Source organism: Littorina saxatilis, linkage group LG10 (assembly GCF_037325665.1).
Source record: "Littorina saxatilis isolate snail1 linkage group LG10, US_GU_Lsax_2.0, whole genome shotgun sequence".
In the NCBI taxonomy this organism is placed as follows: Eukaryota; Metazoa; Mollusca; class Gastropoda; order Littorinimorpha; family Littorinidae; genus Littorina; species Littorina saxatilis.
This window is the reverse complement of record NC_090254.1, coordinates 38,870,526-38,887,472: the sequence shown is the minus strand read 5'-3', so window position 1 is coordinate 38,887,472 and position 16,947 is coordinate 38,870,526. Positions and strand designations below refer to the sequence as shown.

The window sequence follows — 16,947 nt, the reverse complement described above, 5'->3', positions numbered from 1 at the left end:
TGGAGAATAAGATAAACGTAAATTTGGATCGTTTTATAAATTTTTATTTTTTTTTACAATTTTCAGATTTTTAATGACCAAAGTCATTAATTAATTTTTAAGCCACCACACTGAAATGCAATACCGAAGTCCGGGCTTCGTCGAAGATTACTTGACCAAAATTTCAACCAATTTGGTTGAAAAATGAGGGCGTGACAGTGCCGCCTCAACTTTCACGAAAAGCCGGATATGACGTCATCAAAGACATTTATCAAAAAAATGAAAAAAACGTTCGGGGATTTCATACCCAGGAACTCTCATGTCAAATTTCATAAAGATCGGTCCAGTAGTTTAGTCTGAATCGCTCTACACACACACACAGACAGACAGACAGACAGACAGACACACGCACATACACCACGACCCTCGTTTCGATTCCCCCTCGATGTTAAAATATTTAGTCAAAACTTGACTAAATATAAAAAAGGGGAAGTCTATTATTTTTTCTACATGCATTGATGAAAAACATCTTCACCAAATAAGGTGGGAACATTCAGAATTTTGTATAGGTAAAAATTTTCTTTTTCTTTAAAAAAATGAAGAAAAATCTGCAGATGCATCTAAGCTTCACTACATTTGAAAGCCAAGCCAGCAATGAACAAACTATATACACCAGACCATTACTTCTGAATTATGAATGTGAAGACAGTCTCGGACAAGTACGCACAAAACAATCACACATAACATTCTAGCACCATGCAATATTTTGTAGTTGTTGAAAGTCTCCGAGCCACAGCGACCTCTCGCTAAAGCAGCCCACCCCCTTTGCGTGATCAGTAAAGTTGGGTCCTTCGATACAATACGCCTCTCACGCTTCTCTCTGGATGCAGAGGACGACAAAGGAGTTGTTGCAGGCAAAATCATCCTGGTCCAGCAGCATGTGTTTGTTCAGTGACGACGCCATACCCAGGGATTCCCCGTTACGCGAGTACCATTGTTTGCACAGGTGGCCGTCCATCTTGCCACCCTTCTTGGAGGATCCGTGCCACACAAACTTCTGGGGCCTGGAACAGAGAGAGAGAGGCATTAGCACCCTACTTATGAAGCCCACTCAATGCAACAAGACTTATCATCTGGTACACATCTATTAACCGTTATAAAACACTACACAAATTCATGCAGGTATGTGGAGAATGAAAACGCCCTCTGCGGCAGCACTATACTGCGGGTAGAAATGGTACCTTGCATTAAGCTCCCTCAGTATATCTGTAAGCTCATGAACTGAATTGCCTGAATTCTGGTTTCAGGCATTATAATTAAGCCACATGCACCAAAGAAAATACTTGGAAGTACCTCAGGCAGAGCTGAAAATAGAGATCATTATGCAATGGACACACACATACACACAAACACAGAATACACTTACAACCTGCATTATCTGTGAAACAAAAAAAGTACTAACCATGTGGAATCGTTCATGGAATCTTCGATGTGAAAGGAGAAGAAAGGCCGGTATCTCATCAATAAAGTGACCAAAGAAGTGAATTTATAAACAACACTATACATTGAAGAGAAAGAGCACTGACTATGTGGAATAATATTTATCATGACATCTTTGCTGTCAAATGAGAAGAGACATTTGACATTATTAAAATGACCAAAGAAGTAAAGATCTAAACAAAACGTAGAAGAAAGGTACGTCATCACCAAAGTGACCAAAGAAGTGAAGCAAGAAAGAGAACAGAGAGCACTAACCATGTGGAATCATTCATCACATCTTTGCCGTCAAAGGAAAAGAGAGGTACGTCGTTGTTGAAGTGACCACCAGCTCCATTGACCAAATCCTCCCAGGAGTTGAACAGCATCTGACCCTGTAGGGGAAGATTCAATCAATGACCAGTGTTATAGTGCGCTGCAGACCACCTGATAGCTTGGATTCATACAAAACAACTTTCATCTTCTTTTTCATCAATCGCTTGATGAAAACTACCTTAGCAAAGGTAAATGTGAACAACTTTGAAGTGCTTCTGAGCATTCAATGCAAAAATCAATCAATCAAACAATCGACCAATCATTCAAATGAACAAGTTCATCGTATGGGGTAATAACTTATTGTTCAGTCAATCACTTGGAGGAGTGACTGCCATTTCTGAGGACCATGATCCGTTGCAGAAGTGTCATACTTGCTGCTATGTAGGTCACTTGCTTCCAGTCAAGAAACGGTCAACATGCAAGCAGTAATCTTGCCTGCCAGGCCAGTCAGAGAGAAAGATAGACGGATGCACAGACAAAAACAAAAAAAACCTGGGCGCACACACACATGCAAAGCCAGATACATGTACAGATCCTACCACAAAATACACACACACGCATGTCTACATGCATACACACACATTCACACACTCATTCACATACAGATTTATGGTACACACGCAAGTACACACACAAACACACTCACTCACACATGCACGCGCACACACACACACACACACATACACACACACTGTCTGTCTGTCTGCTTGACCCCCCCCCCTTCCCCCTCTCACTCTGTCTCTCTCCCTCTATCTCTCTCTCTCTCTCTCTCTCTCTCAGTGCGTACCGCTTTGTTTGTGATGGGTATCTGTCTGTCCCTGGAGTAATAGATGATGGATTCGAGGTTCTGAGCGCCATTGGACAGGAAAGCGCGGTATGTTCCATTCATTCCCGCGCTTCTGGCCTGGCGATGACACAGGTAATCAGCACCACGGACACCTCGCATTCTGCCCGTCACCGGCGTGTTTAGAGCCACCAGTTGAAGCTGTAAGAAAAACAAAAGGTTTAAATGGATGTTTAGAATAATCGATGTTGGGAAATAACTCTGGCGGGTTAACGGTTTGTATAGGTTGTGAAAGAGTGAATACTCTTGCTTCCCTTGAGGCAAACTTTCTGACGTGACATTATCAGGCAATCCATTCTAGGAAAAATGAGTTTCAAGAAAATGAATAATGCTGAGGGTCCAGGGGGCCGTGCAGATCCCCTGTAAGTGCCTGGGGGTGTTGCCCCCAGAAGCTGAAGCATTTTGGCCTTATAAATAGGAATTTAAGCCCCTGTGGTGAAAGATAAATTGTGCATGTAAAGGAAAACAATATTTTGTCCCTCTCATCTTGGTTAACTATCCAACATGTTAGTTACAGGCACATTTTTGTTTTGTTTTGCTTTCGCAGAAATCTGTGATTTCGCGGACATTTGAAAATGCCTGCATTATAGGCCAGTCACTAAGCAAAGGGTACTGTGTCTGAAACTCTTGGACAAAAAAGCACCTGTGGAAAGTTAATGTATCAATAAAAGCAAGAGTGTTCACCCCCCCCCCCTCCTCCATTCCCCCTAAAAAGTTAAATAGAGATCTAAGAGGAGAAAACTCACTGCATTCCTTGTGTGTAATGGAGAGAATAAAAAATCAACTATATTTTAAGTTATTGAGACATCCCAGTGCACTAAGGGATTTATAGAGCAAATCGAGAAAATTCATTATTGAACGAAGCGCATAGCGCTGAGTTCAATAATTATTTTCGAGATTTGCTCTATAAATCCCTTAGTGCACTAGGATTGTTTCAATAACGATATTGTCAGTACCGCCAGAGAAAAAAGAAGATTCAAAACGCACATTTTGCTACGCGCATTTGGATAGGCGTAACTGTGTGGTCAGGTTTGTGTCAGATCTTGTGTCGTGCTTTCGTCACACGCAAACTCTTGTTTTAATTTCTGTTGGTAAATTCCAGAGTAGCGTTAAGCTAAAAAGTGATGATCTTCCATACAGACCTCATTTAAACTCGGAGAAAGGACTGTGCTCTTAGTTATTTGCGATTCGAAACCTTCATCGAGCTTCGACAGATTGACTGTGCATAGTGTTGCCCTTTGAATTGATTCCAAGGCCACGGTTAGCACATTTTCAAAGTAAATGTGGTATGTTTCTCGTGTTGTATCTTCACTCATCGGGGAGTCTGGTACTATATATGAACGGTAAGAATGCTCTGAACTCTACACGTATTACATCCCCATCGTTTGTTTGTTCACATTTGCCCAACATGTTAATTTGCTGCGGGGTTTATGTCGTCTGCTAGGCGGCTAGGGCAATCGAACCACTGAACTGCAGTCTCATTTCAAAAACAAAAATTGCTCGTCTGCACGCATGAGGCAGGCTGGTAATAAGTTTTATACATGGTAAGAACGTTCTTAACCCTACACGTTTTCGATTCCGATTGTTGTTGCCTTGAAATAATAATTCGGAAACCATTCATTTACTGAACTGATGCAGTCGTATTTCAGTGTAGTCTACTATAAGTTATAACAGAGTCGACTTTCAAATGGTGGTCTAGCTGGTAGGCCTACGTTATCGGAATAACACTTGTGTTTTCTGTTTGCCGCTGGGAATTTTATACTAACTCATCATTTGGTAATGTGGTTAATAAGCTACATGCCACTAACACGGCATATGAGAAGAATCTTTGCAAGTCAAAACGAGAAGAGACCATTGTGGAAGAGACACAGCCGCTTCTATTTTTAGATCAGTGGGATTCACTGTGGCACAGGCGCCTGCGATCTGTCAGAAAAAAAAACACTTCTGCTTTGAGCCGCAGGAAATTTATGGTTATTTTTTGGTAAAGTAGAGAATATAAGCTACATGTCATTAATTAATTCTGAGGATGAGAGTACAGTCTCGCTTTGGCAAAGGGTTGTTTGTTTGGTAAACTTCTGTATTATTATCAAGATTAAGATTATTATACAATTACTTTACTATCATTAGTTGCAAGTAGAATTATAGATGACCAATTTTCAAGAGAGTAAAATCAAAAATATACTTTTGTGATAACAATTAACAACCAAGAAGACAAGTATTTGTAGTGGTGGAAAATGTCATACCGCAGGTCCGCTGGTGTAGTTAGGTGGAGGAATCAGAGGAACAGGTGGCGGTTCCGTTGTCGTCTGGAACAAAATCAAACTGGCTTTACAAGGCTGAAGTGTCATACACGTCATCACATGTTTTCAAATTCCACTGAACTTACAAAAACAAAATAGTGGTAGTGCTATCAAACAAAATCACTAGAGAACTGTCTTCAAGATGCATTTTATTTCATTTCCAAGTTGTTGTTGTTGTCGTTGTTGTTGACAGTTATATGTATAAATAACTAATTGCTGAAATTTACGATTTTCTCAGTTTCTTGAAGCTCAGTATAAAGGAATTATTTGGAATATCTAAACTCCAGAGAGTCAATCTTTTGAAAGAATAAACTTTTCTTTCAACAGCTTCTGTTCATACAGAATCAGGGAGTAAGTACATTATATTTTACTGATAAAAATAGTAGACAGAGCAAAATATGGCAGCTGAAAAATTTGCAGTCACTTGAACCTATATCAGCATAGTGAAGAAAACCAGCAAAAAAGCATTGGCAGAACTAACACCTCTTTCAAGTAAAGCTTTAAACAAGTCGCGTAAGGCGAAAATACAATATTTAGTCAAGTAGCTGTCGAACTCACAGAATGAAACTGAACGCAATGCCATTTTTCAGCAAGACCGTATACTCGTAGCATCGTCAGTCCACCGCTCATGGCAAAGGCAGTGAAATTGACAAGAAGAGCGGGGTAGTAGTTGCGCTAAGAAGGATAGCACGCGTTTCTGTACCTCTCTTTGTTTTAACTTTCTGAGCGTGTTTTTAATCCAAACATATCATATCTATATGTTTTTGGAATCAGGAACCGACAAGAAATAAGATGAAAGTGTTTTTAAATTGATTTGGACAATTTAATTTTGATAATAATTTTTATATATTTAATTTTCAGAGCTTGTTTTTAATCCGAATATAACATATTTATATGTTTTTGGAATCAGCAAATGATGGAGAATAAGATAAACGTAAATTTGGATCGTTTTATAAATTTTTATTTTTTTTTACAATTTTCAGATTTTTAATGACCAAAGTCATTAATTAATTTTTAAGCCACCAAGCTGAAATGCAATACCGAAGTCCGGGCTTCGTCGAAGATTACTTGACCAAAATTTCAACCAATTTGGTTGAAAAATGAGGGCGTGACAGTGCCGCCTCAACTTTCACGAAAAGCCGGATATGACGTCATCAAAGACATTTATCAAAAAAATGAAAAAAACGTTCGGGGATTTCATACCCAGGAACTCTCATGTCAAATTTCATAAAGATCTGTCCAGTAGTTTAGTCTGAATCGCTCTACACACACACACAGACACACACACACACACACACGCACACACACACGCACACACACACGCACATACACCACGACCCTCGTTTCGATTCCCCCTCGATATTAAAATATTTAGTCAAAACTTGACTAAATATAAAAACAGATTTAAGAAGAGAAGAAATGCAATTTTAAAAAGACTTAAAAGGGGAAGAAAGATTAAAATATCAGATCTTTTTTGAAAACTACAGCACTATTAACGATACACATTTTACGACTCACAGATCAAAACAAACCAAAACCATTGTTTTGGTATTGAAATCCAAAGAAACTTGGTGTGTTACCATAATACGCATTTGGTTACATCACAGCTACACGACCAAGCAGGGGAGGGGGGGAGGGGGGTAGATCTTACCTGTGCATTTTGCCATGATCGTGGGCACCTATCTGTAATCATCAACACCCGACTGTGAACAATTTGTGATGTTTATTCATGCAGTAAAATATATATATTACATTATGTTTACACAAGCAACATATATATATATATATATATATTTACGATTACAGGCGGAGAGAGAGAGAGAGAGAGAGAGAGAGAGAGAGAGAGAGAGAGAGAGAGAGAGAGAGAGAGAGAGAGAGAGAGTGAGAGCGAGAGAGAGAGAGAGATATATATATATATATATATATATATATATATATATATATATATATGTTGCTTGTGTAAACATAATGTAAGGATGCCAGATATGAATACATTAATTGTGAAAAGTTAAAATAAAAAAATAAAACGATTGGCCAACAAACATGCACATGGTAGTATTTGCCCCCCTCTCCCCCCCCCTCTCTCTCTCTCTCTCTCTCTCTCTCTCTCTCTCTCTCTCTCTCTCTCTCTCTCTCTCTCTCTCTCTCTCTCTCTCTCTCTCTCTCTCTCTCTCTCTCTCTGAGAGGTTGAAGTATGCTACTGTCAGTGATAGTCATGGTAGAAAGAGGAGCTTTTATATGGGGAGGCAAAAAAGAGTGACACCGGTGAGACATGAAGACAGGGACTGTCGGGTGAGTGCACGTGAAACTTTGAAAGCAGACTTTGTGAGCGATATTGATGTAAGCGATATTGAGGTCAGTGAACGTGTGGACTTTGTCAATGAATGCACTGAAAGCACGCGTGATATAGGGGGTCAAGGGGCAGATATGAATCGTGTATTATATACAGTAACGAGTGAGCCAAACGTAAATGAAAAAGAAAAGGAAAATCACGCTGCCTGCAAAACAATTATCAGTCCTACACACATCACAAACAAAGCCTTTTCTTTTTTACAGTGGAATTCTATTCGCATTTGTACTTGGAATTGTGACGGTTGGTTACAAAAACTTGATGTAAAGGATGTGATTGACTGTTTGCTAAGTTTTGACATTTTTTCATTGAATGGAACCTTTGTTGATTTTGATAATCGAGAGTACCCTGTGTTTAAAGACTATGATGTGCATGTTTCTAAGGCTGTCAGATTATCGCAGGGAGCAAGATGTTCGGGTGGTGTGATGGTTTTTGTTAAAAAAACGATTGTCACAGCTAGTGAAACGCATTGATGTTAAATATAAACACACGGTTGTACTGGAAATAAATAAAACGTTGTTCAGTTTAGATAAGAATGTGTTTTTGATTTGCATGTATTTACACCCATATGACAGCAAATTTTGGGATGTTTCCGAATATGGCTATGGTATCGAAATTCTAGAACAATGCATTGTTGATTTGTTTGAATCTATTCATGAGGATTTCTCGTTGATTGTGTGTGGAGATTTGAATGCTAGGACAAGTTCGAATAATGCTGTGCCTGATGATAGTTTTGATGAGGATTGGAATAAAATGTGTTTTAGAGATTCAGATTATGAAATGTGTGCAAGGATTTCTGATGATAAAGAAACAAACGCGTTTGGTAAAGAGCTGCTTGATATGTGTTCTATGTTTGGTTGTATTATAATGAATGGCTTACGGCAATTTGATTGTGATGATTCTTTAACTTTTGTGTCTACATCAGGTGGTAGTACCATTGACTACTTCATTATTTCTATTGATATTTGTACTTCAGATTTTATTCGCTCGTTACGTGTCATGTCTTCTGTTGATTCGTCACATTTTCCTGTTTCATTAGTGTTGAGTTGCCTAAACAATATTGATTTTTCTGACAAAGATCAGGCAAGCAAACCAAAATGGATTTCTAAAATGTGTTGGGACCAGTCTAAAGATCAGAGCTTTTTGGAAACTTGGTATAGAGATGATTTACATGATTTGTATGAACAAGCTTTTATTGTTGTAGACTATGATGTAGATGAAGCATTGAAATTGTTTACTGATGCATTGTTGTCAGCGAGTGAGTGTATGAGAAAGAGGGTTTTGGTAGGAGGCGGACAGCAGCGTAGGCCTGCGTTATGGTTTGACGATGATTGTAATACGGCGAAGACTGTTGCACGGCAACGCTTGACTGATTATAGACTTAGTAAATCAGATACAGACCGCGAACTTTATGTACAAGCACGGAAACAGTATAAGACGTTAACCAAAACAAAAAAAATAAGCTATAGCCGTAATAAAGCTTTACATCTGGCTTCTTTGGGAAAAGATGGGAAATTATTTTGGAAGGAAGTAAAGCAGTTATCGGGAAGAAAAAAGTCAGGGATTTCTAAGGAGGTTACTGATGCACAGTGGTTTGAACATTTTCAGCAGCTATTTAATGTTGACGTTGTAAGGCAAGCGGAGAGAGAGGGAGAGGGTGGGCAGGCTGGTGCAAGGGAAGTAACCGATGATATATGTGCCGACTTGAATGCAGTAATTACAGAATCTGAGGTTTTAGAAGCCATTAGAAATTTGAAAAAAGGAAAAGCATGTGGTAGCGACGAAGTTCTAGCGGAAATGTTAAAGTTAGTTGCTGATACTGCTGTCCACTTCAGGGGTGGGCACAATATCTTTGCTTGTAGCAAAAGTAATATTGTTTGTAGCAGAACTTGGCGCGAAGCGCCAAGTCGACGGCGCGAAGCGCCTAGTTTGCTAGGGGGGTCCGGGGGCATGCCCCCCCGGAAAATTTTTGAAAAAAAGGAAGCAAATGGTACAATCTGGTGCATTCTGAGGGTGATAATTGTCAGTTTCTGGCAGCAGATTTTGTCACTGATTTTTGTGGAAAATCGCCTGTTTGCCCCTTAACATACACTTAACTTACCAGTCAATACACTTGGGCGTACACCTGTTGGTACCCACTGTTGTAGATCGAAAGCCCTCAGCCGATTTACTGTTCAAACACCTGAACGCTAACCAAAACACTAAAACAGCAAAAACATCTCATCTGGGATAACCTTAATTTTAAGATCCATGTATTAAGGCTATATTTTCTAAGGACCATGGGCATTTATCTTTTAGTTTTACAATGTCAAACTGTGCCTGAGAAAAAAGCGTACAAGTCTCTGGACTCACTTCTGAGATACAGGCAATGACATGTATACAATTACATGTACTAACAGATGGCCCTGTCATAACGGCAGGTGCAGATTTTACGTTGTTTTGGGATTCCCCTTCTGGCTTCACCCCCCCCCCCCCCCCCACCCCCACCCTGCTCCTCCTCCAGTCATTCCAACACGAGCGGCAACCGGAATTAACTCAGAACGAAAAACAGATTCTGCACAACAAAGAACAGATCTATCACAATGATTCAATGTCGGTCAGTCGACCTTCAACAACAAGTTGTCTGCCAGGCGCCTACATCAAATTGAAATGAAAGTGAAAGAAGAAGAAGCAGTGAAGATGCTAGAAGAAAGCCACACCAAGCGTGATCACCGGGCAGATCTGCATTGGTACTTTGCATTTTAGATTGAAGTACAACGGCTAACAACACATTATGAAAGCCGTACCTTTTGAAAAATGAACGAATGTCCAGCGTTTTCCTTGCGCTTCGGGCGCTTTCTTCGTTTTCCCTCGCTTCCATCTTTGAAAAAGACGCGATACGACTTTTCCAGACTTAAGAACAGAAGAGTGCCAAAGAGTGCTCGATATGGTCAGGCTACACACCACGGATTGATCAGCCTTGGAATCAGCTAAAATAGATCTGGGGAAAAAAACACATAGCAAATTTAAAAAGAGCACTCTGTCGCAACTTGTCGCAATTTCGCCTATCGCAAAATCGGCTTCCCTTGTCGCAAAAAAATGCGACAATGCGACAGGTGCCCACCCCTGCACGTCCTCACAAAATTATTTAATATCCTGTTTGACCAGGGCATTTATCCGGATGAATGGGCAAAAGCTATTATTGTTCCAATCTTTAAAAAGGGTGATCCCAAGTTAACTGCGAATTACCGCGGGGTTTCATTACTTAGTTTAGTCAGTAAATGTTATACTTTTGTTTTGAATAAGAGATTAGTGAAATGGACGGAAGAACATAAAAAACTAACAGAATCTCAGGCTGGTTTTAGGCGTGGTTATTCCACCGTGGATCATATCTTTACATTAAAGGCTGTTGTTGATAAATGTTTTGCAAAGAGAGGATGTAAATTATATGTATGTTTTGTGGATCTACGCCAGGCATTTGATTCTGTTCAAAGAGAACCACTGTTTGACGTTTTGATGCAGTATGGTATGAATGGAAAATTTATGAAAGCAATAGTTGCCATTTATCAAAATGTTTTGTCATATGTGAGGATTGAAGACAGAATGACTGATTTTTTTGAGTGTCCAGTAGGGGTCCGTCAAGGTTGTATTTTAAGTCCACAAATTTTTTCCCTTTTTATAAACGAGATAGCTAACTCTGTGGAAAACGGTGGAATGCATGGCATTCAGTTTTTGCCCGGTCTTGTCGAATTATTTATTTTACTTTTTGCGGACGACCTAGCTCTCCTCTCTGACACAGCACTGGGATTACAAAGGCAGATTAATGTTTTAAACGATGCATGTAAAAGACTGTACCTAAACATTAACATTGATAAAACCAAATGTATGGTATTTAGAAAAGGGTTTTTTTTGGGTAAGAATGAAAAATGGTATTTGAATGGAAAATTGCTTGAGGTTGTTAATGAATATAATTATTTAGGTTTTGTGTTTACTACAAAAATGAGTTTGAAAAGGGGAGTTAATTTTTTAGCGGTGAAAGGGAGACGAGCATGCATTGACTGTATTAGACACGTTAGAAAACTGAATGATATCTCCAAAAGTTGTTTTTTCAAAATTTTCGATTCCCAGGTGCAATCCATATTAATGTACTCTTCTGAAATGTGGGGTCTCCAAAGATTAGACAATATAGAAAAGGTTCACACACTTGCATGCAAAAGGTTCTTAAGTGTTCCTCTTAAAGTATCCAACAAGTTTGTGTATGGAGAACTGGGACGCTACCCTTTGTACATCAACAGTGCAGTAAGGTGCATAAAATATTGGTTGAAGCTGTTGACACTAGATATATCCAGAATTCCCAGACAGGCATACTTAAAGCCATATGTACTCGATGACTATACACGCTAATTGCTTTACCAACAGCTGGAGACATGCTAAATTAAGTTCCCTGCAAAATATTGTGGTCTAGGACCCCTTCAATGTTGAGATATGTTAATTTTCATTTTGATCTGGATCGTCCTATTTATAGATTTGCCAACAGAGGTAGCGTTGACGCAAGGGAAATAACTCCGCGTCTTTGTTTACATCCAAAGTTTTTGAGACTCTAAAACAAGCTGTAATGCATGTATATGGTCCGCGCATGGCGACATATCGTCATTACATGGTCTTATGGTGCGTTTGACATCGATTATGGGCAAACTACACTTTGTAAACACGGGAGCGCGTACATATGCCTTTAATGTTAAAAAACTTGGACGAGCGAGGTAAAACATGCTGGGCAACACATGTAAAGAATACATTGTTTAGCACGGGGTTTGGATATGTTTGGTTGCAACAAGGGGTGGGGTGTGAAAAAACATTTATTTCTTTGTTTAAACAGAGAATGGCTGATATGTATTTGCAGGAATGGAATGGTTCCATTATAAGTAATGACATTTATCAAAACTACCGATTATTTGAAAGTGAGAAGTACTTTGATTTCATTGACAAAAAATGTTTCCGCGATTGTTTGATCAAATTGCGTCTGGGTGTGTTGCCTATTGGAGCTTCGTGTTTTAGAAGAACATTTGGAAGGGACAGGAATATTCTATGCAAGCTTTGTGATGTTGTGGAAGACGAAAAGCACTTTGTATTTGATTGTCCATTGTATGCAAACGCCAGGGCTAAGTTTCTAAATACAAGATATAACTCATTAAATTTTGTGAATATTCTCCGCAACGGCTCATCATCTGATATTCGTAGATTAAGCATTTACTTGTTTATTGCTCTAAAAACTCGCCTGGAGTTTACTGAAAACATAGCTCAAGACGACTGATTGTGACTGTATTACTTTACCGTGTATGTTTAGTTTTGTATCTTGGTTGCTTTGCCGCTGTATGTGTTTAGTTTTGTATCTTCGTGTTGCTTTGCCGCTGTATGTATTTTTGACTTGTATTTTTGTTTGTAACGACCCTATTCTAGGGGCTAGAGGCCTGAAGAATAAATGATGTTCTTGTTCTTGTTCTTGTTCTTGTTCTCTCTCTCTCTCTCTCTCTCTCTCTCTCTCTCTCTCTCTCTCTGTCTCTCCGCCAGTAATCGTACCTTTCGTAATCCGAGAGAACAATTTCTTGTCTTCCGCTTTCAGTTTCTCGATTTCCGCTTTGAGTTTCTCGTCTTCCACTTTCAGTTCCTTGTTTTCCGCTATGAGTTTCTCGTTTTCCGCTTTCCGTTTCTGGTCTTCCGAGTCCAGATTTACGATTCTGTCATTTAGTTTTTTGGCCTCTTCCTTGAGAGTTTTCTGCTCAAATACTGTCTGCAGCACATTGATCTGAATACTGTCCACGCGCACGAAATTGTTGTAATTACGACTGTCGTTGAGACAGGTGTGAGACAGGTGTTGCGGGGGGATGCGACAGGTGTAGGTACCTCCCACCACAGGTGCGAGCAGGCTCAGGTAAAAACGACCGTTGCTGTAGTCTGTACTGTTTAGTGTGTCTCCAGTAGGGGTCTGTTGTGAGATAAGTACAAACAAACATGTATATGAACGCACGCACGTTCGCACGGACATGTATACATATCAACACACACACAGGCACGTAGGCATACGCGCGCACGTAGGCATGCACACACGCACACACACACACACACACACACACACACACACACACACACACGCGCGCGCGCGCACTCACGCATACACGCGCACGCACGCACGCACGCACACACGCACGCACACACACACACACACACACATACAATAACACACATGCACGAAAGCACACTCGTACGCACGCACACACACACACACACACACACACACACACACACACACACACACACACACACTTATTCTCTCTCTCTCTCTCTCTCTCTCTCTCTCTCTCTCTCTCTCTCTCTCTCTCTCTCTCTCTCTCTCTCTCTCTTTCTCTCTCTCTGACGATTTTGGTACCCTTCCAATTTTGAAAATAAGAAACCACGTACAGTCCATTCGACTTGGAGCGATGGCTGCTGATCAGTGAAGCGAAACGTTCCGCATGAGAGCGTGAGGGTGAATGTGCTGGTGGTGTTGTCCCACTCTGCACCCCCCTCCTGCCGCACGTGCACCTTTCTGTCCTCTGTCAGCATGCTGTCTGCACACACACACACACATACACACACACCGACACACACACACACACACACACATACACATTCACAAACACACACACACACATACATGCACACACACACACACGCACACACATCAAACATGCTGTTCCATATAATTATGATTGTGAGCAGTATAAAGAGAGAGAGAGAGAGAGAGACATAGAGAGACATAGAGAGAGAGACAGAGAGAGACAGAGACAGGGAGAGACAGAGACAGAGAGTTAAAGACAGAGACAGGGAGAGACAGAGACAGAGAGAGACAGAGACAGAGAGGAAAAGAACGTCGAAAGATAAAGTGATCCAATCAATATGACATACGTCATTTGCGTGTTCCAGATTCGATATGGCTTTCTGTTGTCTAGTAGTGACTGCAATGAGCTGTAAAATCAAATGTTTCAAACCCTGCTATCCTTTCAACGATTTACTTCATTTTGAGCATATTTTTTCACAAAAACACAATAAAACTTTTTTTTTAAATCAGAAAATGATAAGAAATAGACGAATGTGCTTTTTTTTCTTGCTTTTTTTCTTCTTTTTTTCAATTCATAATACGTTTCAAACGATGCAGGCGCATTCGTACATATTTGAATTACATATCCTTCGAGAAACAAAAGTAATAATAATACATGTGATACTCATACCGTTGCATACTTCAAAATAATATTTTTGTTGTTGAGAAAAAACATGTACACTAGCGTTTTGTGAACATGTAACTAAACACTTGCACAACTATGCTTCTAATTTGTAACTACCTATTGAAAATTCTTTCCTGCGGTAAAACCTTCTTTCTTTCTTTTTTTTTTTTTTTTTACATAAACGCACATCTTTCCAATCAAATTTTGTAATCTAATGTATACATCTGTGTCGTTGTACCCATTACAGTATTCATACCAAATAAAACATCACTCACTTTCAAATACTTGTTCCCAAAATAAAGAAAGTGACTATTTAAAGGTTTTGTTTAATGTAAATGTAATCACACACAACAAAGATATTATCGGATTTATAAGAAATACGATTTCAATTTTGTGTTTCAAATAATGATTTTTGATGAAACGAAACAATTGCAAATTTTGAATGATCATTTCATGAACACATTGTTTAGGTATAAAGCTGGAATGCAATCCCATAGTCCGGACTGGGTCGAAGGTAGTGTGACAAAAAGTTCAAGGAAATTGAGGAAAAAATGTAGCCGTGACAATGCGGCCTCAACTTTTGCAAATGGACAAATTTGACGCCATCAAATATCGCTTTCAAAAATCGGAGAAAAACAAGTAAATGCTCTAAAAAGTGTGTAAACCAATTTTCATACAAATATGTTCGTTAGTTTTTGAGATATATCTCTACACACACACGCACAGACAGACAGACGGACACACATACCTAAGGAGACAAACCTCGCTCTCGTTAACACATTCAGTCATTACTTGACTGAATGTAAACATAAAAATCAAACTTAAACATCCCAAAACTAACCAACAAACAGACCCACAACCAAACAAGGTGACACATTACCTTTAACTTGCAGAGCAACCGATCTTTGATAGCGACCGACGCCATTTTGGTCTTGTGTTTCAACGCTGATGTTGTACATCCCAGAATCCTTCATCGTGATGTCAGTCATCGTCAGACTTCCATCAGACTCGAAACTCACACGATGTGAATACAATTCACCGGTCTCATTCTCCCCAGAGCTGTAAAAGGCGATTAGTTTCGAGGTGGAATTTGTTTCATATTCCCATGTTACGTTCTGGACCTCTTCGTTTGCTGGGGTAAGAAAATCCCACGGGGAAAGTGACGTCATCTCCGACACATACTGAAAGGACGTCATTGTCCTGTGGCCAGTCACTCCAGTCCAAGCAGTACGAATCTGAAAAGAAGGTGTTTTTTTGTTTAATTTTAGAATTTTTTTTTTAAAGCACCAATCTGAAATGCAATTCCATAGTTTTGACGGGGTCAAAGATTACTTGGTGAACATTTAGAAGAAATAGCATCAACATTGTAGTCGTGGGGGTTCCGTAGAGAGAGTGAGAAATGTTCTTAGTATAAAGCAAAAATAACATCATCAAGAAAAGTGTTTTTTTGAGCTACCAAGCTGAAATGCAATCCCAGTACTAAAGACTACTTGTTAAAAATGTCAAAGAAACAGGTTCAAAAATGCGCAGTGTCGCCTTAACTTTCAGTGACACTCATAAATGACGTCATCAAATCACGTTATCAAAACATGGAGAAACGTGTTTCTAACAAATGCCCTCAAATACTGTCGGTATCAATTTTCATAACAATCCCTGTAGTATTCCTTTTAGAAACGGACAGAAAGACACACACACACACCCGCAGGGAGACAAACATTCCCTCTGCCATTGGCTGAATGTTAAAAAAAAACCACTCACGTTTGTTGAGAGCAGCAAGAAGCACCAGGACGAACAGTCTGCAGTCGCCCATGCTGCTCAGTGACTGTCTTTTCTCCTTTCGTCCCTCGTCTCTGCCTGGCTTTCTTTGTTTCGATCTGCTGTTCAACGTGTACACTGCGTTCAGCGTTAGCTCCCTTCTTATCTCGTCTCTGCCTGGCTTTCTTTGTTTCAATCTTCTTTTCACCTTGCCTACTGTGCCGAGAGAGTGTCTTTTTGTGAAGATCGTGAACTCTCTGCTGTCACTACTTCGGCTCCCTTCTGATTCCGCAAATACATATGTTTTCCTTCGTCTTCTGGTTTTAACATCAGTCAAATCAAAGGTCTCAGGGACACACTGTCCTATGACGGAATAACGGGAAGTCCTGGTTTAGGTTTCATAAACTTAATATTGAGGTTGCGGTGAGACAGGCCGAATGCTCAGTACTCAAACGAGACAAAGATTAAGTTAATTTTCTCGTCTCAGAATTCCTTTGTAACATTCCGTTTATTAAAACATGTACAAATGTTCCCCCCAAGGGCTCGTTGTGTGGAAATTAAGTATATATATATATATATATATATATATATATATATAGAGAGAGAGAGAGAGAGAGAGAGAAGAGAGAGAGAGAGAGAGAGAGAGAGAGAGAGAGAGAGAGAGAGAGA

At 39.7% G+C, this 16,947-nt stretch overlaps 2 protein-coding genes across 2 annotated transcripts; both read right to left on the bottom strand.

Annotated features, from left to right (window-relative positions):
- Nucleotides 1–459: 459 nt before the first annotated feature.
- On the bottom strand, nucleotides 460–5,013 carry LOC138978783 (collagen alpha-1(XV) chain-like). Its single transcript, XM_070351566.1, has 4 exons — nucleotides 4,879–5,013; nucleotides 2,579–2,776; nucleotides 1,735–1,850; nucleotides 460–1,043 (listed from the first exon to the last, which is right to left on the bottom strand). Exons 1-4 carry the CDS (start codon nucleotides 4,990–4,992, stop codon nucleotides 848–850), a joined length of 624 nt encoding a protein of 207 aa, XP_070207667.1. The 5' UTR covers nucleotides 4,993–5,013; the 3' UTR covers nucleotides 460–847.
- A 5,241-nt stretch (nucleotides 5,014–10,254) lies between these two features.
- LOC138977858 (uncharacterized) lies at nucleotides 10,255–16,661 on the bottom strand. The gene is made up of 5 exons (XM_070350463.1): nucleotides 16,282–16,661; nucleotides 15,404–15,758; nucleotides 13,721–13,869; nucleotides 12,842–13,247; nucleotides 10,255–10,265 (listed from the first exon to the last, which is right to left on the bottom strand). The coding sequence occupies exons 2-5, from the start codon at nucleotides 15,717–15,719 to the stop codon at nucleotides 10,255–10,257; spliced, it is 882 nt and encodes a 293-aa protein (XP_070206564.1). The 5' UTR covers nucleotides 15,720–15,758; nucleotides 16,282–16,661.
- Between the last annotated feature and the right edge of the window lie 286 nt (nucleotides 16,662–16,947).

Bases quoted from the DNA above. Each gene is read 5' to 3' on its own strand.
- LOC138978783 (XM_070351566.1), bottom strand. From the start codon at position 4,992: ATGACGTGTATGACACTTCAGCCTTGTAAAGCCAGTTTGATTTTGTTC. The intron at 2,777-4,878 runs GTATGACATTTT...TTTTTCTTACAG, and splicing joins ACTACACCAGCGGACCTGCG to CTTCAACTGGTGGCTCTAAA. The intron at 1,851-2,578 runs GTACGCACTGAG...CTTCCCCTACAG, and splicing joins TACCCATCACAAACAAAGCG to GGTCAGATGCTGTTCAACTC.
- LOC138977858 (XM_070350463.1), bottom strand. From the start codon at position 15,719: ATGACGTCCTTTCAGTATGTGTCGGAGATGACGTCACTTTCCCCGTGG. The intron at 13,870-15,403 runs GTAATGTGTCAC...GTGTGTGTGCAG, and splicing joins GGTTGCTCTGCAAGTTAAAG to ACAGCATGCTGACAGAGGAC. The intron at 13,248-13,720 runs GTACGTGGTTTC...ATCTCACAACAG, and splicing joins CGCTCCAAGTCGAATGGACT to ACCCCTACTGGAGACACACT.